This window comes from Molothrus aeneus, chromosome 3, assembly GCF_037042795.1.
Source record: "Molothrus aeneus isolate 106 chromosome 3, BPBGC_Maene_1.0, whole genome shotgun sequence".
NCBI lineage: Eukaryota > Metazoa > Chordata > Aves > Passeriformes > Icteridae > Molothrus > Molothrus aeneus.
In genome coordinates this window covers 53,556,293-53,575,757 of record NC_089648.1, presented here as the reverse complement: position 1 = coordinate 53,575,757, position 19,465 = coordinate 53,556,293, and the positions used below count along the sequence as shown (strand labels likewise).

General features: G+C 36.4%; 1 protein-coding gene across 2 annotated transcripts in view; it reads left to right on the top strand.

Moving 5' to 3' along the window:
• The window catches only part of SCAF8 (SR-related CTD associated factor 8), an 88,257-nt gene that overhangs the window by 12,299 nt on the left and 56,493 nt on the right, over positions 1 to 19,465 (top strand). For both annotated transcript variants that reach the window (XM_066546946.1, XM_066546945.1), the window contains exons 2-6: positions 8,083 to 8,166; positions 9,634 to 9,678; positions 13,184 to 13,345; positions 16,072 to 16,228; positions 17,148 to 17,278. In XM_066546946.1, the coding sequence (XP_066403043.1) occupies positions 8,083 to 8,166; positions 9,634 to 9,678; positions 13,184 to 13,345; positions 16,072 to 16,228; positions 17,148 to 17,278 (579 nt within the window). The remainder of the gene's footprint in view (positions 1 to 8,082; positions 8,167 to 9,633; positions 9,679 to 13,183; positions 13,346 to 16,071; positions 16,229 to 17,147; positions 17,279 to 19,465) is intronic.

The window sequence follows — 19,465 nt, the reverse complement described above, 5'->3', positions numbered from 1 at the left end:
CATGGACATTTGGCTGTCATCTGATTCTTACTTTGCAAGAACATGTCCCTAGGAATTGCTTTCATTGAGACAGATTAGGATTTGTAGCATATATATCTTTGTCTACTCACTTTGTCCCTGAGGTGCCATTCAGACTGAGGTCTTCCCTGTAAGGTTTTCCTGTGATTTATATTCAGCATTTAATTAAACATGCATATTTCTATCAAAGATTTATTGATTGTCCGCCACTTAATTATGAAAATGCCAGCATGTATAGGACATGGTTGGATGGAATCATCATACAGGAAACCAGTAAAATAACTTCTCCCCACAAATACACTGTAAATTTTATCTGGTGTTTTCTTTAGCTTAAATGGGTTGAGAAGATTAATGTTCATTTGTATTTTGTAGTTTCCTGTATTGTTGGCAGTGTGTTTGGAGCTGAGTGTGTTCAGTCATCTGGAATGCTTGAGGCAGGCAGAATAGTCTTGTCCACAGGTTCCTAGTATAAAGTGATAGATCATTAAATGTTCATTGACATTGAAATCAAATGTATGCTACTGTCAAGTGTGCTGTCTTGAAAAAAACACTGGCATTTTTTACAGCATCTCAAAAGTATTCTCTTAACTTTGGCTATGCTTTTTCTCCCAGAGGAAAATAAAATTAATCCCAGAAGATCATACAGGAATCATGCATTAATGCTCTTTCTAACTTAATTATTTAACACTTGTTTTTTCAAAACCTGAGCTAACAGTTTGAAAATGGTTTACCTTGCCAGTCAGACTCCTTGTGACTTGTCACTGATTGTGTAACTCTTGCCTCATCCCCTCTTGTTCCCCCCCTCCCCATTCTGTAGAATTTTAGTCTTTGTTCCTTCCTAGTCCTTGTGTGATGATGCCATCTGCCATCTACATTTAGACAGGAAATGTTTCCTTTTAATTTTCTGAGTAATGTGCTATAGTTCAAGAACGGACAGTACAAAACAAAGCTTTGTATAAATTTTAATGTATATTTGCAGTTTTGTTGTTGTTGTTTTTTTTTAATCAGGGTTTAACCTTTCAGTTTATTTTAAGTCACTCCACCTTGACTGAAGCAGCAATCTCCCACATGTTGTGTTTGTGTTGTGGTGACTGCTTAGGAGAGTCTTCGTGTCAGAGTGACTCGTGGGTGAATACATAGGTCACTGGCGCAGTGCTCTTTTCTGGGCAAATATAAGAAGACTGTTTCTTCTCTCTAGATGCTAGGAGAGGTGGGAGATAAATTTTGGGTTGATTGAGATCAGCATATTCTCTTTTCTGCTGTAAGATCAATTTCTAAATGAATAGGAAAAATAAATTGGTAGCATGCTTTTTAAATTAGGTTTTATTATTTGTGTGTATCATCGACAGGTGATAAATGTTCAGTGTTTGGAGAGAAATTCTCAATGCATATTTTAAAAAGAGACTCCACACACTGTGATGCTTTCCACAGCAATGCCTCAGATTTCAACAGTATATGTCTGTACTTACTGGGTTTTCATATAAGAAATGGTGCAAATACTTTCACTCTGCAAATCTATAACATGAAACTTAGGAAGATAACTAGAAAAAACTGTTTTAGTTGGTATTCAAATATCTTTTAGTAGTAATCAGACATTTAAAGGTACTGATCAGTTTTTGCCTTTGAGAAGTGTTTCATATGGGTTGATGTATATCCAGAAAAGCAGTAAGTGGCTAGTAAATGGAAGATTTTTTTTCATAATCATATGGTAGTTCAGCTCTAAAGTGTTATTTTTTAAGTTTACATATGGGTTTCTGTCTGCTCCCTTTCTTTGTTCTTCCAGCTTGTAAATGTGAACTAGTCTGTTTCAAAATGTCTGAAACTTACGGTTTTACCTGGCACTTGAAGATTACAATGTTTCACTTTCGACCCTCTGAAATGAATTGTATTTCTACTGTGAAAAAAATGCAGCTGCTTGATGTGATAAGGCTCGAACTTCATTTGAATAAGACCTTTTAAATACAGAGCTACATCTTATACTACCATACAGATAGCTGACTGTAATTTATACAGTTTTTTAAAAGAGTGGGTGGGTTTCATTATGGTATCAGGGCACAGACTTATAGCAAGCTCATGGTGACAGTTTGGGTTCTGAGTCAATTCCCTCTGAGGCATGCCAGAGCTGCCCTTACAGGCTAAGGACAACCACACTGGGCAGCTTGGAACCACATCCACCAACTGTGCTCTTGCTTACTCCCTGCTCATCTCATGTGGTGTGCTCCTTGGGTGAGGAAGATCCTTCCCAGTTGATCTTCAGTGCTGAGGTTGTATTGACATATGCCTCTCCTTAGTAATCCTGTTCACCAGCTGAAGAACCTTTGTTCTTCACTTGAAAGCTTCTCCACAGTTTTAGTTATCCCTGATGATTTCATGCCAACTTTGGAGATTGTACAGTTGAGAGTGCCCTGTAGGTTATCACTGTTGCCTAAATAATGTAGATCCAAATGTCCATTTGCGGCATTTACTACTGAGATTTTTCTGGTTTACTCTTGAGTTGATATCTTCAATGCCATCTCTCATGGATCAGCAGATCTCTTTGCTGAGTGGCAATAGCTAGCTTCAAAGCCAGTGTCCACTACTTCCAGTGTACTTACTACTTGGTAGTGTCACCAATGTTCCTCTCCAACTTTTGACAGCCTGACTTTGTCCTAACCAGAATACAGGTGACAGCAGGCACAAGTGGGTTCTATTGGGACTTCCCTTTACTGTGTGCCAATTGACTGTTCATTCAGATTGTTTGCTGGCTGTATTTAAGGAGTAATTGTTCGGGTTATTTGTCATGCAAGGGCCTGTTTAGGATAGCTTAGTTTCTTGGGAGCCTTTTGTGAGAGATCTTTGGTAAATGTGTTTTGGTGGTCCAGTTGGTTTTATATCAGTTATTTCTCACTGTGCTCCTGGAGTCTTTTAGAGAAGAACAATATATTGAGATGTTGCCTTTCCTTACAACAGCTGCATGGTATTATCTGTGTCCCCACTAATACATTTATTTGAAGTAATTTATGCAATTTTTTGGTACAAACATTTAACCTAGCTGATCCATTGTTTCCTAATTCTCCCCTTGAACTCCTGTCAGAAATTTGTGTTGCTGTTTTAAATGAGAATTCATGAATCATAGCTACCAAGCCTTGCATTCTGGAGTTCTGTTCTAATACTTTGTTATTTTTCACATTATGAGCTTGTTATTTACCTTATTGTAAACACACTTCAGGAGGATTCTGGTGTGGGATCAGTTTTTCCTTGGTGTGTACATTAAAAAAAAAAAAAAAAAAAGGTGTGTGTGTGTGTATGTCTTTTTCTGTAGGGCTTTATCTCCTATGAGTCCTCCTGTAAGTTCTGATTGTCCAGGACAAGCACTTTAGTAGATTTGCAATTCCTTCCCTCTTCTGAAAAGCACTGATTTTCATGCTTTCTCCTGTTTGTTTCTCAAACTTGATTGCACTATCTTTTGCACATACATTGCCAGCCAGAGTTTATGGTCACTTCCACTCCTCCCCATCCCTTTGAATATTACTACTGATTTTCTCAAGTATATAATTTTATTTCAGAGAATTTCCTTGGCTTCACTATTTAATCATGTTGCTTTTTTTTTCTTCTGGTTTATTTAAAGACTTCTTTTATGTGAGGGCAAGCAATTACCTTCTGCAAATGAGCATGAGTGTCTTAGAAAACTAAGACACTGGTCTTAGAGAGCAAACTGGTTTAGTTGAACATCTGTCGGAAAGGGCACACAGGAAAAATTAACCTAGGATATAATCACAGATTTTTAAAATAATACATGTGTCTTTTAACTCCTTATTCTTCAAATTTGAAATGTCCTAAAAGAATCATCTATGCTGGATGAAAAACCAAAGTTTTCATTACTAGAGAGGCAACAACCAAGTCTTGCTTCTCTAGTCAGCCTAGAAGTAAGAGAAAATGGATTTGGTGGATAGAGTGTTTGATGGATAAGGAGCTGGCTGGATATCAGCATCCAGAGATTGTAGTTAATGGCTACAGTGTCCAAATGGAGACCACTATGAAGTGATGTCCTGCAGGTGTCCCCACTGGGATTGATATTATTTAATATCTTTTTTGGTTACCTAGACAATGGGATTGAATGCAACCTGGGCAGTAAGGTGCAATTGATAGATTTTTCAGAATGCAGTGTTTTATAGTAAATTAAAAGCTTCTTGAAGACAATTAAGGAAAAATAGTTTTTGAAGAAATTTTATTTCTTTTCTTGGTTTTTTGCATGTACTAAATTTGGGATCTGTGTGTTTTTTAAATGGCTGTTAAAATCTGTAACAGATGTAACCATTGTCCAAAAAGTCTCTCTCTACAGAAGTACTGTTTTAGTCTTTTTATTGATTCCTTTCCACCACCACCTTTCCCCCTTGAATTATCAAGTCCTTAATGCTAAATTTGCCTGTTTGCTGCCTGGAATAAAGTATCGGGATGTTGGCAGCAACCCAGGTTGTCCTGTTGGCTGTTGGCATATTCCTGATAAGTGATGCTAAGATACCTGACTGCACACAGCTGATGTCTCAGAGTGAGTTGTGTGCAATTCTTGCTTGTTTCCCAGCCCTGTGTGTGGCTTCCTTGATACTTTGAACTGTCCCATTAGGGCCCAGATTATTTCAGAGCTGATGGCCTGGTCAGGTGTGGTGCCTGTGAGCATCTGTGTGAGTCAGTGGTCTTCCCTCCTTACAGCTGTGTGTCTTGTAGGTAAAGGAGCTCTGATGCCAATCCCATCTGGGACTGTTTTTAGATTGACAAGGTTGGCTTCTTGAATCTAGGCTGATTTCACATTTGCTCACGTACTTGTAAATTGCTTTTACTGATTAGTATTTCGGGCTTCGAGAATGCTGACCAGGAACACCCAAAATGACTCTGCTAAGAAACACTATACAAACAAAAAGTTTCTGGTGGGTGCTGTAGTGTTCCCAGAAGTAGTTTAGTTGTAGTTGCACAACATCCAGCCAAACAGTAGCCAGGATGAGTGATTACATTTTGGTAATTACTTGTGAGCAACTGGAAGCTGAAGAGTGAGCTGCAAAACTCACTGTCTCCCTCAGCACACTCCTGGAAAAGTTGGCAGCCCACAGCTTGGACAGGAGCACTCTTTGCTGGGTTAGGAAATGTATGGATGGCTGAGCCCAGAGAGTGGTGGTGAATGGTGTTGCATCCAGCTGGCGGCCAGTCACCAGTGGTGTCCCTCAGGGGTCTGTGCTGGGGCCAGTTCTGTTCAGTATTTGTATTGATGACATGGATGAGAGAATTGAGTCTTTCATGGTAAATTTGCAGATGGCACTAAGCTGGGAGTGTGTGTCGATCTGTTGGAAGTTAGGAGGGCTCTGCAGAGAGACTTGGAATGGTTGGATGGATGGGCAGAGTTTAACAGGATGAAGTTCAGTAAGTCCAAGTGCCAAGTCCTGCATTTTGGCCACAATAACCCCCTGCAGTGTTATAGGTTGGGGATGGTGTGGCTGGACAGCGCCCAGGCGGAAAAGGACCTGGGGGTGCTGGTCCACAGCCAGCTGGACATGAGCCAGCAGTGTGCCCTGGGGGCCAAGAAGGCCAATGGCTCCTGGCCTGTAACAGGAATAGTGTGGCCAGCAGGAGCAGGGAGGTCATCCCTGTTCTTGGCACTGGTGAGGCCACACCGTGAGTGCTGTGTCCAGTTCTGGGCCACTCAGTTTAGGAAGGGCATTGAGACACTTCTTGAACATTTCCAGAAGAGGGCAGTGAGGCTGGTGAGGGGCTTGGAACACAAGCCCTATGAGGAACATCTGAGGGAGCTGGGGATGTTCAGCCTGGAGAAAAGGAGACTCGGGGTGGCCTTATCACTCTCTACAACTCCTTGAAATGTGGTTGTAGTCAGCTGGGGGTTAGTCTCTTTCACCAGGCAGCAGCTGACAGAATCAGAGGACACAGTCTTAAGCTGCACCAAGGGTTGGATATTAGGAAAAAATTTTTTATAGAAAGAGCGATAAAGTACTGGAGTTGTCTGCCTAGGGAGGTGGTGGCATCACCATCACTGGATGTGTTTGAAAAAAGGCTGGATATGGTACTTGGTGCCATGGTTTAGTTGAGGTGTTAGGGCATGGGTTGGACTCGATGATCTTGAAGGTCTCTTCCAACCTTGTGATTCTGTGAAAACAGAAGAAACTGATTAGTGACTCGGGTTTTTGCCTCTCTTTTCTCTTTTCCTTGTGGTGGTGAAGAGCATTCATATACCTACATTTTAGAAATGTATTGCTTTCTGTCATGTGAGCAGCATGTAAATAATTCAGAATATTTTGCAACAGCAATTAGCATTAGCATTAGTGAGAAGTAGTAACACTTGTTTTAAAAGTGGATGTCTAGCTGTGAAGTGGTTATAATTTCACAGTTTTAATGGAGATCCTTTCAAGCTGAGAAGACAGACACTTATGCTTGGACAAGCCTTTTTTTTTCACTTTGTGTTTTGACAGCTACAGGAGGTTTTGGTTAAAACTGATTTTAACAGGAAAGGATAGAAAAAAGTATCTCATGTTTACAAGGAGAACAAATCCTTGTCTCTTGGAAACTCAAGTATGATGAAAGAATATCTACTTATTACCTTCAGCAATAAATTATTATAAGCAGTTTGGGGAGCATGACCTAAATTTAAGATTGTCTAATCCTTTCCACTATGTGATTCTGGTCAGTCATACAGTTTGCTTTATTAAATATAAACAATTCTGAACTATGTTTTTTGAGCTAGCAGTTTGCCACAAATTTAGAAAATATTAGGAAGATAAAGACATTGTAAATATCTGTATGGATATTAATCTAGTTCATTATATTGTGTTTCTCAGGCTGTATAGGAGAGTAGAGGGGTTCTGGCTTTGTTTCTGTTTCAATTAGTGTTTTGTGGAAGAAGTGCAATTCTTCCTGTTTTCTAGGAAGGAAATAAAAATTTGGTTATGGATGATGATTCCTATTATCAGAACTCCATTTTTGAACTAACATGCTTCTAAACATGTGTTGTAAACAAAAATAAAATATAAGTTAAGAATGTCCTTAAATCAGGTTTGGCACTTTGTGTCTGGTCTTTTTATGTCTGAAAGTAGCAAATATCAGCCAGTCCTTTCTCTTAAAACACTTAGACCTGAAGGAGAAAATAACAGCATTTTGTTCAAAATCATCTATTGTGGATAATCAGAGGTTTTCACAACAAGTAAATAGCTTTGGGGAGGAGTTACTTCTAATTACAACCCATCAGTCATAGCTGTGAATTTAGTTAAAGTTTCACTGTGCAGCAAATTTCTGATGAATACCTGTCATGCTGGATTGTTTCTGCTGGGAGATGTATGTACCAGTCAAATGAACAGAGTTTTAATACTGCATCCAGGGAGAACATTGTTGCAAAACTACACTACCTGTGTGCTCTGGTTTTTTTGCTGGTTAGATATTAATGAAGTTAAGATGCTCTGCTTGAAATTGAGAACACAGCTGGATTTTTGCTTAAACATTTGTAATACTGTCAATATATTACTTTCCTGGGTTAATGCAGTGAATGAATGAAGTCTATTCTTTTTACAGTCTGTTTTAAGTGTCAAATTGCTACATGCTCATGCTCACTGGGCTTGATTTTGTTGTTGTTCATTTGTTTAATGGAAAATGAAAAGACCAGATTCAGCAGGCATATGATGATGAATAAACTAAGTTAAGGTTTTGTTATGCTTCCATAAAGGTATTCAAGTATATCAGTGTCTTTGCCCTGGAAAACTTATTAAGAGCTACTGTATTTGCATGTTTTAAGTATTTATTTTATTTTGTAACTTCACCTGAAATGCCTCCAGTATTTAGTGCTGGTAAAGCTAGGTGTATATATAGGGACCATTGCAAAGAAGAACCTGCTCTCCTTTAAGCATTTTGAATCTTACATTATATGTTATTGAGCTGCTTTTTTTTTTTTTTTTAATGGGAATGTCTTTTCATGCCTAATGCATAAAATCCACTGAAAATTAGAAATTATATTTTCTTGTAGAAAAATAATGTATTCTGCCTACAATTCTGCAGATTATATTTCTCATAGTGGTTTTTTTTTTTTTCTGGCAGTTGTACTCGCTAAATGATTATAAACCACCCATTTCTAAAGCTAAAATGACGCAGATCACCAAGGCAGCAATCAAGGCTATAAAGGTATGAAACCAGTTATCTTCTTTTGACCTCTTTTACATTTCTCATGTATGTCAAAATGATTTTGTGAAATAGTCTAAAGAATTTGCTTCAGAACTTTCCACCTCCCTTGTGCTTACAATTTCCAAGTTATGTTCATATGTGATATCTGGGAATACAGCAGAAGGCTAAAAGTGGTGTGTGACTTTCATTTGCTGGTTGTCATATGTGAGAAAGAATTATACCAATTTGTCTCCATCTGAATTCCGTCAGATCTGAAAGACAGGGCTTTTTCCTTAGTTTACAAAGGAAACACTCACATGCCTGTTAACAGATGAATAAATAGAAAATTACAATTCACCCTTCCTTCTCCCCTCTCTCCCTCCCTCCCTCCCCAAAATTTATGCATGCCTTTGGATCAATACAAGTGTTCATTTTTCTGAATTCTTAGCATACCTTTTAATGGATACTGTTCATAGATTTCAGTTTTCTTGTTGCTTGGATACAAATTGTCTTTAAGTTCAAGTATTAGTACACTCATTAAAGATTATTCCTGCCACAAAGTAAAAATAATTGCTAAACAACAGCACAGCAGAAAAAGTCACTGAAAAACGGTGAAGGAAGTATGCCACTAGTGTTAAGCATTAAAACAAGTAGAAACTCAGTGAGGGCTGGAGAGGTAGAAAAGAGGACAGACCAAACTTATGCTTTTCCTATCTGCATTCCTTTGCTGACAATGCAGATATATTTTCAGATAATGAAATCCATACTGGTGTTTTGTGTAATTGGGAAAGAGTAATTTGATGACCGAAGAGTGAAATTCAGTGGCTTTCTTAAGTATGTCTGTAAGTTAAAGCCTGTGTGTTGCTATATGCTGAAAACTTGTATTGAACTTAAGTAGTAAATCATAATAGATGGTTCTATTGATTAAACAATTAAATTATACCCAAATGTTTTATTATGTACTCAACTTGGAAATCCTACTTCCACTTTCAATGAAAACATTTAATTGTGCAAGTGGTTATTTCAATTATTTACATGATTTACAGCCATTGTGATTATATGTGAGATTTAAAAAAACAACTCCATGAAAGATAGGCCAACTTTAAAGAAAAAGTATGCAGTTGATGCTATAAATTAATGAAATGCAGAGAAGTTGTATGTTTAGTAACATTAGGTGAACATCTTCAGTCACGTACAGTAAAATAACCATGTGTTTTGGTGGAACAGTTAGATTATTCTCCTTGTTCTCAATAAATAAGCATGCTATTCAAAAAATCCAGTGTAAAAAATCTTAAAGAAAAAGAAGAAACACTCTTTTATAGGCTATTAAGTGTTTTAAGGAAGATTGCATGTTAAGCTGTAGATATTGGATTGCTATTTAATAATCCAAAGTTTCTGCTTCTGGTTTTGCTATCAATATAGCAACATACTTGAACGAATATGTGCATCTTCATATTTTCTCTATTGAAATACTATTGTATTTTTCAGTTCTACAAGCATGTTGTACAGAGTGTTGAGAAGTTCATTCAAAAGGTAAGTCAGTCAAGTGGGGGTTTAGGTTCACATATGGATTAATATTTTTAGCATATATTAGTTTATCTCCATTTTTAGTGGCATTCAGTTTCTGCTAATAATTGGCAGCAGATCATAACCCATGATGCAGAATGACAAATACTTTGTTCTCACTTTGTTCTTTGATCTGAATTACTGTGGGCACTGTTTTAGGACTGCTTCTGTGTGTATTTATTTAATGTTAAAAGAGACTGTCAGTGAACAGCTAACAGCAAAACAATTGACAGTTGTTTGGCTAGTGACAGTTGCTTTTGCTTTTCTGCCAGGTTTTCCCATTGATTTTAAAGCTGAAGGGAAGATGACCTTCAGCCTCATCTTTTTTGTAGCAGGAGAGGTAGCATTTCTATTGGTGGTTCTTGCAAGTAAATTAAAACAAAAAAAAATTATATGGCTAGATTAGAATTAGTTTTTGGGAAGATGGTAGTATTAATTTAAAGATTCTTTCTGGCAAAGAAATTTATAGCACTTTCTTTTCTTGCAACAGTTAATTATTCTTGGGTAAAACTGCATTTTACTTCCAGTTGGAAATGCATGGATTCAAATTTGTGAGTCTTCCTTGCTTATCTGTGTTGTATCTGATTGTTGAGTTGGTCATTTTGGTACTGAATTTCTTCTCTCTTTAGAAATAGCAGTAAATTATTATCAAATTGAAATTTAGTTTTGACAAACAAGTTGGAAAAGTTAGGCTGTTAATGTTGCAATGTTGGATGCAATTTTCCTTCTGTAACTCTTTTTACAAAGCAGTCTGAATTGTTCCATATTAGTAACTCTTCTTCCTCATTAACTTTTATTCCTCGTTGCCCAGTGTACTCTGTGTTGCCTTTTGACAGCAACTGGGCAGTGTAAACAGGTTTCAGCTTCAGCCTGGTGGTTTTATCTGTCTCAGAACTATTTATCAATTAAATATTAGGTACTGATACATCAGTCCTATGTGAAAAAAGTGTCATGTATGTGTTTCAAAGCAGTAGTAAAGACCGGTAGTATACTTTATCAACATTGCTAGTTTTTTGTCAAGTAGTTGTCTTTTGGGTCCTTGACTCTGACTTCTTCCATCTCGGAGACAGGGATCGCTATCCTCTGATCCCTGTTCAATGCTGCAGGTAAACACAGGAGGAGAAGAGCAGGAATACATCTTATTGATCTCTGACCAGTAACACTTTGCAGTTCCATGTCCTGAAATTAGCTCAGAATTGTCTGAGTTCCATCAGTGCTTTTTAGTTACAGTGGATGTGATTGGCAGTTCGGTATTCATAGGCACAAGAGAAGTTGTACACTCTGCATGAATGAATGGCAATTTGTCAGGATTGGGACTGGTTGTTCATAACCCTTCCACAAGCCACTTTGAGTTATCTTTGCATGCCTTCAGTGTCGAATACTGCTCGATGAGGAAGTTCTGCGCTGTTCATTGCTGGTTAGAGAAGGCAGATGTATGTTTTTATTGATAACCTTGTTAATGATCGCCCTGGATTAGATGATTCCCCTTGGTGGTCTTGCTGAGGGGTTTTTAATTATTTCATGAACAATTTAGTGAAATGTGCAACTTATTAATAACTTTAAATAAGAACTTTTTGCTTTACTAGAATGAGAGATAAGCAGATGAAAGCTAGGTATTTGATATTAAAGGGCTTAAATTGTATGTTTGGAGAGACTAATTGGATGTTTTCTGCAAGCAATCACTTCAAGTTAAAGCTCAAGATGACTAAATCTTCCATTAAAGTCTGCTGTAGACTTGACCAGAATGATGTCAATGCCATCTCAGATAGTTTGCTCTTCATCCTTCACCGCTCCAGTATTTTCTTTTGTAATTTCATGCTGTTACTGAAACTTCAGATAAAATAGATGCTCATGACATTCTTAATTTTGTGCCACTTAACTCACTGGTCTATTGTTATTTTGGTCAACTGCTTTATTCTTTGGCAAAAGATCACTTCAGGTGTCAAATGATCACATTTTGTATATGTGAGGTTATTCCATTGGAGAGCCAGATTTAATTTCTTTGAGTAATCAAATTACTTTATTGATTACTCACTCAGGAAATAAGTAAATATTTGTGTGTAAAGGCTGTTCCATCTGAAATTAGGGATATGCAGGTTCACTGCCCCAGTTTTAATTTTTATTTAATTTTTTACTTGTATTTTATTGCCTTTTCCATATAATCTATATTATTACATTATTGTCATACTTTGCTTTCTTTATGTGCCATGTTTTAAACTTCAGCTAATACATGTCCTGAGTTTTCTTTTTGAATTTCTGTGAGCTTTATTAATTTGAATATTGTGAAAAGTTATATACCTGTCTGCTCTGTATGCAGAATACTCTTATTCAATAATTTAAATAAAATTTCAGAGGCTACAATACATTGAAGTGATTTTCTGAATACAGTGTATTATATCTAATTTAAGCTTAATGATGCACACATATTCCTAAAAGGATGTCACACACATTCTAAAAATAAAGAGTGCCTTACTTAAATACATTGAACCATGTTTAGAACCTAAAGAAAGGTGGCTTTCTAAAGGTTGCAACTGTTAGCAAATCAACACTTTTCAAAACAGAACATTTGTATCTAGAGCATAGTAAAATTAATATTCTGAAGTGTTTGTTTGGCATTTTATTAAAGATTATTAACTTAGTGTGTTGCATAATATATCTACAGGACCAGAGAGGAAAAGGGTGTCCTTTCCCATGTTTTCCATAATACCTTGTGTGATATACACCCAATATTTATTAAATGAATCCATAACATAATATATTCTGATGACTTCATTATACTTTTGGACCATGTTTTGTTCTGTCTTAAAACTGGTTGCAGTAATGTGGTGCAATTACTTTGCAGTTAAAAGACAAAAATTTTACCATTCGTTGCTAAGAAAGTAAAATTAATTAGTATTTTAATTAGCAGACATGCCTTATAAATATATCATGCTGTTTGTAAATTATGCAAGTTTTCTGGAGTTGTAAAATAAATATTGTTATATTCTCAACCAAACAGATGTCCCCATAAATATGTTTTTCTGCTGCAGGGGAGGATATACCACACCCTAATTACAACAGTGTAAAATAAAGTAAACAAATTTTAACTTTAATGTTTACTTTGATCATAAAGATCTTTATTTGGTCATGCTTTATGCAGTACTTTTAAAATAGAGTGTACATTTTAAAAGGATATGTGATTTGTGTGCTTATTTTTTTAATAGATAGATTTTTAAAAGTTAATTCTTTAGCAGTAAGAAATTGATTTCATACCATTTACATATCTTCAGAATGCATATAGATGTGATAATTTAAACATTAGAGGTTGGATGTTACTTGAGAAAGCTTCATTTTCCAGGACAATTTATAAAATAAAGAACATTTCAGTATACTTGGACCCACTTAAAAATTAGAGAGGATTGTTTCTATTTACTCTGCTGTTAAAGGTTTTTATTTTTCACCTATGCTCTTTTTAAATTACTGTTCTTTATAGTGCAAACCAGAGTACAAGGTGCCTGGTCTGTATGTCATTGACTCCATTGTGAGACAGTCCCGGCATCAATTTGGACAAGAAAAGGATGTATTTGCACCAAGATTCAGCAATAACATCATCAGCACTTTCCAGAACTTGTACCGTTGTCCTGGTGATGACAAGGTAAACCACTTACAGATCTTTCTAGTTAAAACAGTATTTAGCGTATCATCTATAAAGAATAAAGATTTTCATCTCACTTTCTACTTGCTCGAGGGGATCTACTTATAAACTTGCCCTGTATATGTATTTCTTAATGTTGCTTGTCTTAGTGTAGGGATTGGAAAGATGCATCCAATGAGATTGATTAGAGTTTTGAAAAGGTTGTCTTTCCCTTAATTCTATGATTATCCAGCAGCTAAATAAGGTTTAACTTGTATAGTTTGACTCACTAGTTCAGGTGTTCCCTTGGATCACAATAGTTGAGATAGCCACCAAATTCTGTTTCTAAAAAGATTGGCTGGAAATAGCAGGCAGTTTAACTTCCTTCATATTTGTCCCTTAGTTGTAAAATAGGTAGTGTTTCTTATTATTGAATAACTGCAGAAAGGTGGAGGATTCTAAGGGTTTTGTCTTCACAGGAATTTGTGTAATAGAGTCATTAGGTAAGGTAGTAAGTGAGGCTGGATGCTACAGGAAGAGTTGTATTTAAAATAGTTACATGCATTCCTAGACCTGTATTTTTCAACCAGAGATATGAAAACCCAAGGCATCCATGGAAGGTGATTAAGGCACATTCAGCCATTGTTTTATCTTAGGAATCCTGCCTTTTTAGAGTAGTTAAGGCAACTGCAGGAAAATGTGTCAGGACCTGGAAATTTTGCTTGGTTGGATAAACTTGGCTAAGGGTGTCTGTCTTCTCTTCTGCAACTGAGTTCTGAGGTGTTGCTGAACAGGTTATTTAAGTTAAATGACATGTTTCCAATCTGGTTTTAGGTTATATGTGTGATTAACTTGTGCTGCTTCAATTCTGCAGTGTTTTACTGTGGTTTTTTTTATAAATAGGCACCATTTTTTAACTTATATTTTTTAGTGTGTTTTGTAAACTCATTTAGCTTGCTACTTTGAGAAATATACTAATACAGAAAGACCCTGATGTATTGAAGAAGGAGAGTTTAGAACAAGGATGGATGCAAGTATTTATTTTGTGTCTAGTTTAAAAAATACATAATAAATTTATTGGCTAAGAAATTGCACTATTTGTCTGTGATATTTCAATGCATGGCAATTAATATATTGCATTAGAGGTGTTTGATGTGAAGAAAGATGGTAAAACCTAGGCTATTTAGGGTCCACAAAAGTCCTGTCAGGTTCATTTCTAGGATATTTTTCACCTCAGCATAAAACTGTACTTTTCAGTCCTAAGTGCTGCTGCTGTGCTGCATATGGATTCAATATTATAGGAGGGTCTTTGTGCTATGAAAGTAGTTATCCTATACATTGCCTAGCAAAAAACTGAGCTGTCAGAGACCACGATGTGTACCTGGTTTGTAATATTTTGATGTTTAATCTGATTGAAAGGCATGAAGGAGAAACACAGCAGTTGTCTTTATACAAGCAAATGTAGAATTTGTTTTTAAATCAAACAGAAATGCAGTAAGATTTCATTTAAAGTAACAACAAAAACCCCACAGATTCCTTTGTCTGGCCCAGAGAAAGTGCAAGGTGTGAGTAGATATGGAGCCACAGAAACAGTTTTGTATTCCTGTTCTGGAGAGATGAGGGCAGTTAGAGCCACTGATGGACTTGACAAGGACTGCTTATAATACAGACTCTAAAGAAGAAGGGCTCAGATAGTGAAATGCTGAGTGGAAGCCGTCAGAGATTTCTTTAAGGGAACTCTAAATTGCATCTTCCATGCAGTGAAAATTCAACACTTCTGTATTACAGTTAAGGATCCTCTTGTAGTTCTGGACAAACAGACTTCTTTTTCTTGGTTTTGAACACTGTGGCTAAGTGCTCTATGTTTTGATTTTATAGAACTCAAGTAATTAAACCACCTTTGTGACAGCAAACACCAGATTCTATGAAGAATTTCCTGCTCTTTGTAATGCAACTGATTTTTTTTTCCCAAAACAGAGGAAAATATTTCCTTTTGGTGGAAGTTAAGCTCATTGAAAAAAAGATTGGAAGCAGATCAAAATGATGATCTATTTGTGATGTAATAGAATGCCTCTGTTGTAATAAAAAAAAATAGAATAGAAATGTAAGCTGAACAATGAGTTACAACTAATGGAATTGTATGAGGTCTTAATTTGGGGGTTTTTTTCCTTCCCCATGATCTACCTTTTTTTAATATTGCTATGTATTTTCAATAGGCAGGTTATTGTGTTCCAGTTTAAACTTTTAAATTCTTCACTTCGTCAAGAGAGCTTGCAAAATATGAAGCTGCTTTTCTAATAAAAAGATTTAGCAGTCTTAATAGTATATGCCCATTTTTCAGTGCACTTAAATGATTATGGTTCACAGGCAGAACAGAATTGCATTTATAAATGTTAACTATAAAAAAATCAGCAGACTAATAATTCATTATTTTAATTATTAGTAATGCTTTAAGATGCTTCCTTAAAATAATTTTCCTTCCATGTCATCTTCCAAAACTAAAGGCACATTTTTGGTTGAGAGAACATTATCACCTGTGTGTAGTAGCTCTTTGCTGTTGCCTAGGATCAGTCTCAGGTTTGTAGTTAAGACATCTTTGGTGTGACCCGGTTTAGCTGTCCTTACTGTTTGCAAACCTAAAGGTTCTTTAGTCTAGACAGATTAAAGTTTCTAGCTAAGAATTCCATGATCAATAACAAGAAAAATAAGCATGACTCAGATCTTTTGCTAACTTTTCTTCATTTTAGAGTAAAATTGTTAGAGTGCTAAATTTATGGCAGAAGAATAATGTGTTCAAGAGTGAAATTATTCAGCCTCTCTTGGATATGGCAGCAGGAATTCCTCCTCCCGTTGTGACCCCTGTCTTGCCCAGCACTACGGCTGCTATGAGCAACAATACGCCAGGTAAACAAAACCAGATGGAAGTCATACTTTGAACCAAAACACTTCTGTCAGCTTTGGTATGTTGCTTGTTAACATGCTGAAATATCTCACTCAGGTGAATGCTAGAAAGAAGTATATTACCAACACTATCAAGATCAGGGAAGCAGGAAAACATTATTATAAAAGTGGGCTTGATCGTTTTGTGCTCTGAGCATCTGCCTTACTTATATAGGTAGATAGCAGGAAAATGGATTTTTAACTTTTCACTTCATCAAAATTTATTCTTTTGAAGTTGGAATTGTTGGAATCATAACTTTTAAATTCTGATACAAATTGACTTTCAAAGCAGTAATCTAGTTATATTTAGCATTCATTGGTATACCTCTACTTCTGAGCTATAAATAAAAAAGTATTTGTGGATATGGAGGATTCTTCTGGATTATGGCATGAAACTAATTATCAGAGTGCTGATTTAGTCTCAGTGTTTCTCTTGACAAAAAACAATAAAACAAGCAATCCTCATGAATCTAGCTGATGCAGGTTGAAATTTTTAGAAGAATCTTTAAGACTTTTCCTGGGGATAAAGTGCAAGTCCAGTGAGATTTGGACTAGCTGACAAGTAGATTGCTAACAATTATCTTTTGGTATATGTAGTTTCCACTGAATATTTTGGAATACTGTGTGAAACATATTTATTTTGTCTTCATCAGTGTTTTTGTTAGTAGTCCCACTAGTCCCAACTAACACTAAGTAATTCTGCTACTTGAGGAATGTTGATGTGAGGCTGTATTATTTCTGTGTGCTCTCGTGTATGTCAGAAAAGTAGTTTCAATTGATGTGCTTTCTCAGTGTTTAATAACAGCAGGCTTTTGTCTTCTCTAGCACTATTTTTGTTTTCTGTGTGAAATATTTTAGCATACTGATTTTTCTGTTTTTTTAGGTACACCTGTGACTCCAGTTACCCCAGCCAATGTGGCACAGAGTTTGCCTGATCCTTGGGTATCTCAGATTGCTAACACAGACACCCTTGCCGCTGTTGCACAGATTTTACAGAGTCCTCAAGGCCAACAGGTAATTTTGTGAACAGTTACACTGTAGGCTGTCTAATACTTTGTGACTTTAAGGTACAGGTAAGGAATGCTTTCATGTGTATCTCTTATTTGTCTTTATATCCGATGTCCATGTTAACTTCCCCATGAGGTTGTTCATGACAAGTAAGTTCAAGGTCACTTAAAACTCCGTGTTGCCTTTTGTAGCCAGCCCTGTTTAAAGCCAGCACCTTTAAAGACGTAAAGAGTCTCAGAAGGTGATTTCAGATAAGATGGTCTGTAATACATGCTTGTCTATATAGATGACAAGTACAGATCTATTGCAGATGACTAAATCAAGAGCAACAATAAGATTTCATGGATAAAGGTATGAATTAGAATGCCAGTTAAAGCATATGTCTCTGTTGGATGCCTGAAGAAGAGCTAAACATTGTACAGAATTACAGAATGGGAGCAAACTTCTTCAGGAAGTGTACTGTATATTGATTCCTTTTTTTATCTTTCCATCAGCTAAACATAGATTTTATTTTGCAGCATTCAAAAATAAGATTTTGGAAGTTACTATGTTCTTCAATCTTTAAATGCTCAACTCCAAAAATGTCTTGATTTCCAGCATCACAAGAACTTCTTGCCCTCATAACCTGTCGTTACATAAGTTAAGCACACACAATTGGCTTTCTGTAAAAATGTAGATCATTTTTTCAGGCTGTGCTAGAGCTATGGCACCTGCATAACTTTGGCATTGTGATTTTTATTTGGACTGAGGTTGTTTTACCTGCTGGCATACTAAACAAAAATCTCACGCATATGAATAAGAAGCAGTGGCCAGTGAAAGCTCTGGTGCTGGCAATAACAACTTTACTTAGTGAGAATGTTTTACAGTATTTAGCTAGCTAGAGTTGTCTGTAATTGTTCAGAAGTCAAGTGGAGGGAATATTTTTATCTGTTTACACTGGAAGAAATGAAGTCACTGAAAAGTAAAGCAAAATGAGTTTGTGGGATACTTTGAGAAATATGAAGGAAAGATACTGGACTAGCTCTTAAAAAAGGAAAGGATATGAAATGAGAATGGTAAATACGTGGAAAGTCAGTGAGGTAATTTTAAAGATTTTTGCTTAAAGAATATAAAAAAAGAAAAGCAAGAGAAAAAAATGAAGATGAGAAGGGAGTTAAAATTTTAAAGACAGCAGATCACAAAGAAATAACATTTGGATATTTAGCTCAAAATAGTTTAAGCAGAAGGGAAGAGACAGACTGGGTACACAATAAATATGTACTTGCAGATGTCTAGGATTGGTAGAGGAACTATGATATTTGCTTACATCCTGTCCATCTCTTTTCTTCTTGTTCTTCAAACCAGTCCTCTGCCACAGCCTCTCCCCAGCTCCAAAGACCTTGATTTAATCCTACAGTTGTGTTTTATCGGTGAGAATGTGTGTAGGTAAATTGAGTCTAGACATAAGAAGGGGCTGACTAAGAAAGATGTGACCAGCAAGAATGTGAAAACAGCAAGAATGGTGCCCACCCAGGATTTTTCCACTCTAGGGCCTCCATCTCTGCCTCTTCAGTTTGATTCCTTCCTACTGAGAGCAATGCACAGGCTGGACCAGCTGTATCAGACAAAAGGGGGTGAGGGGAGAACTCTTCAGCTTTGCCTATTGCAGTAATCAGGGAAACCTCCTGCTGAGGTAGAACAACAATTGAAGCCTTTTCAGAGGCTCTGCTGTATAAGAAATCTGTATAACTGTTTTTAAAAGAATAGGGGAAAATGGTTTCACATTATCAGAAAGTTACTCTAAAACTATCTTGAAAAAGGGTCACACATTTTTGCATCGTGGAAGAGAAATTCACTTTATGAAGTTTCTAGTGAGGCTAGTAAGAAGGGAGGGATTGAACCCTTTAAGAGTTTAGTGGGGAAATTTATAAGGGGTTGGGGGGAAACTTATAAGGAGTTGGAATATTGAAGGTAAGGGTAATCAGGGACTTATGTCAGCAAGTTTGAACTACCTGAATTTACTCAACCTTTTTTCTACAAATATCTAAAGATAAGACTCTAGAGATATATCTCGAGGAATGTCAAAGAACTGCTTCCTCTAATTCCACAGTGGTTTAGGAGAGCTTCTTTCAATAGGGCTAATATTTTTTCTTAAGGCAAATTGCACAGTTTTATGGGAGCATTCCTGTCCAACAGATAAATTGATCTCCCTAT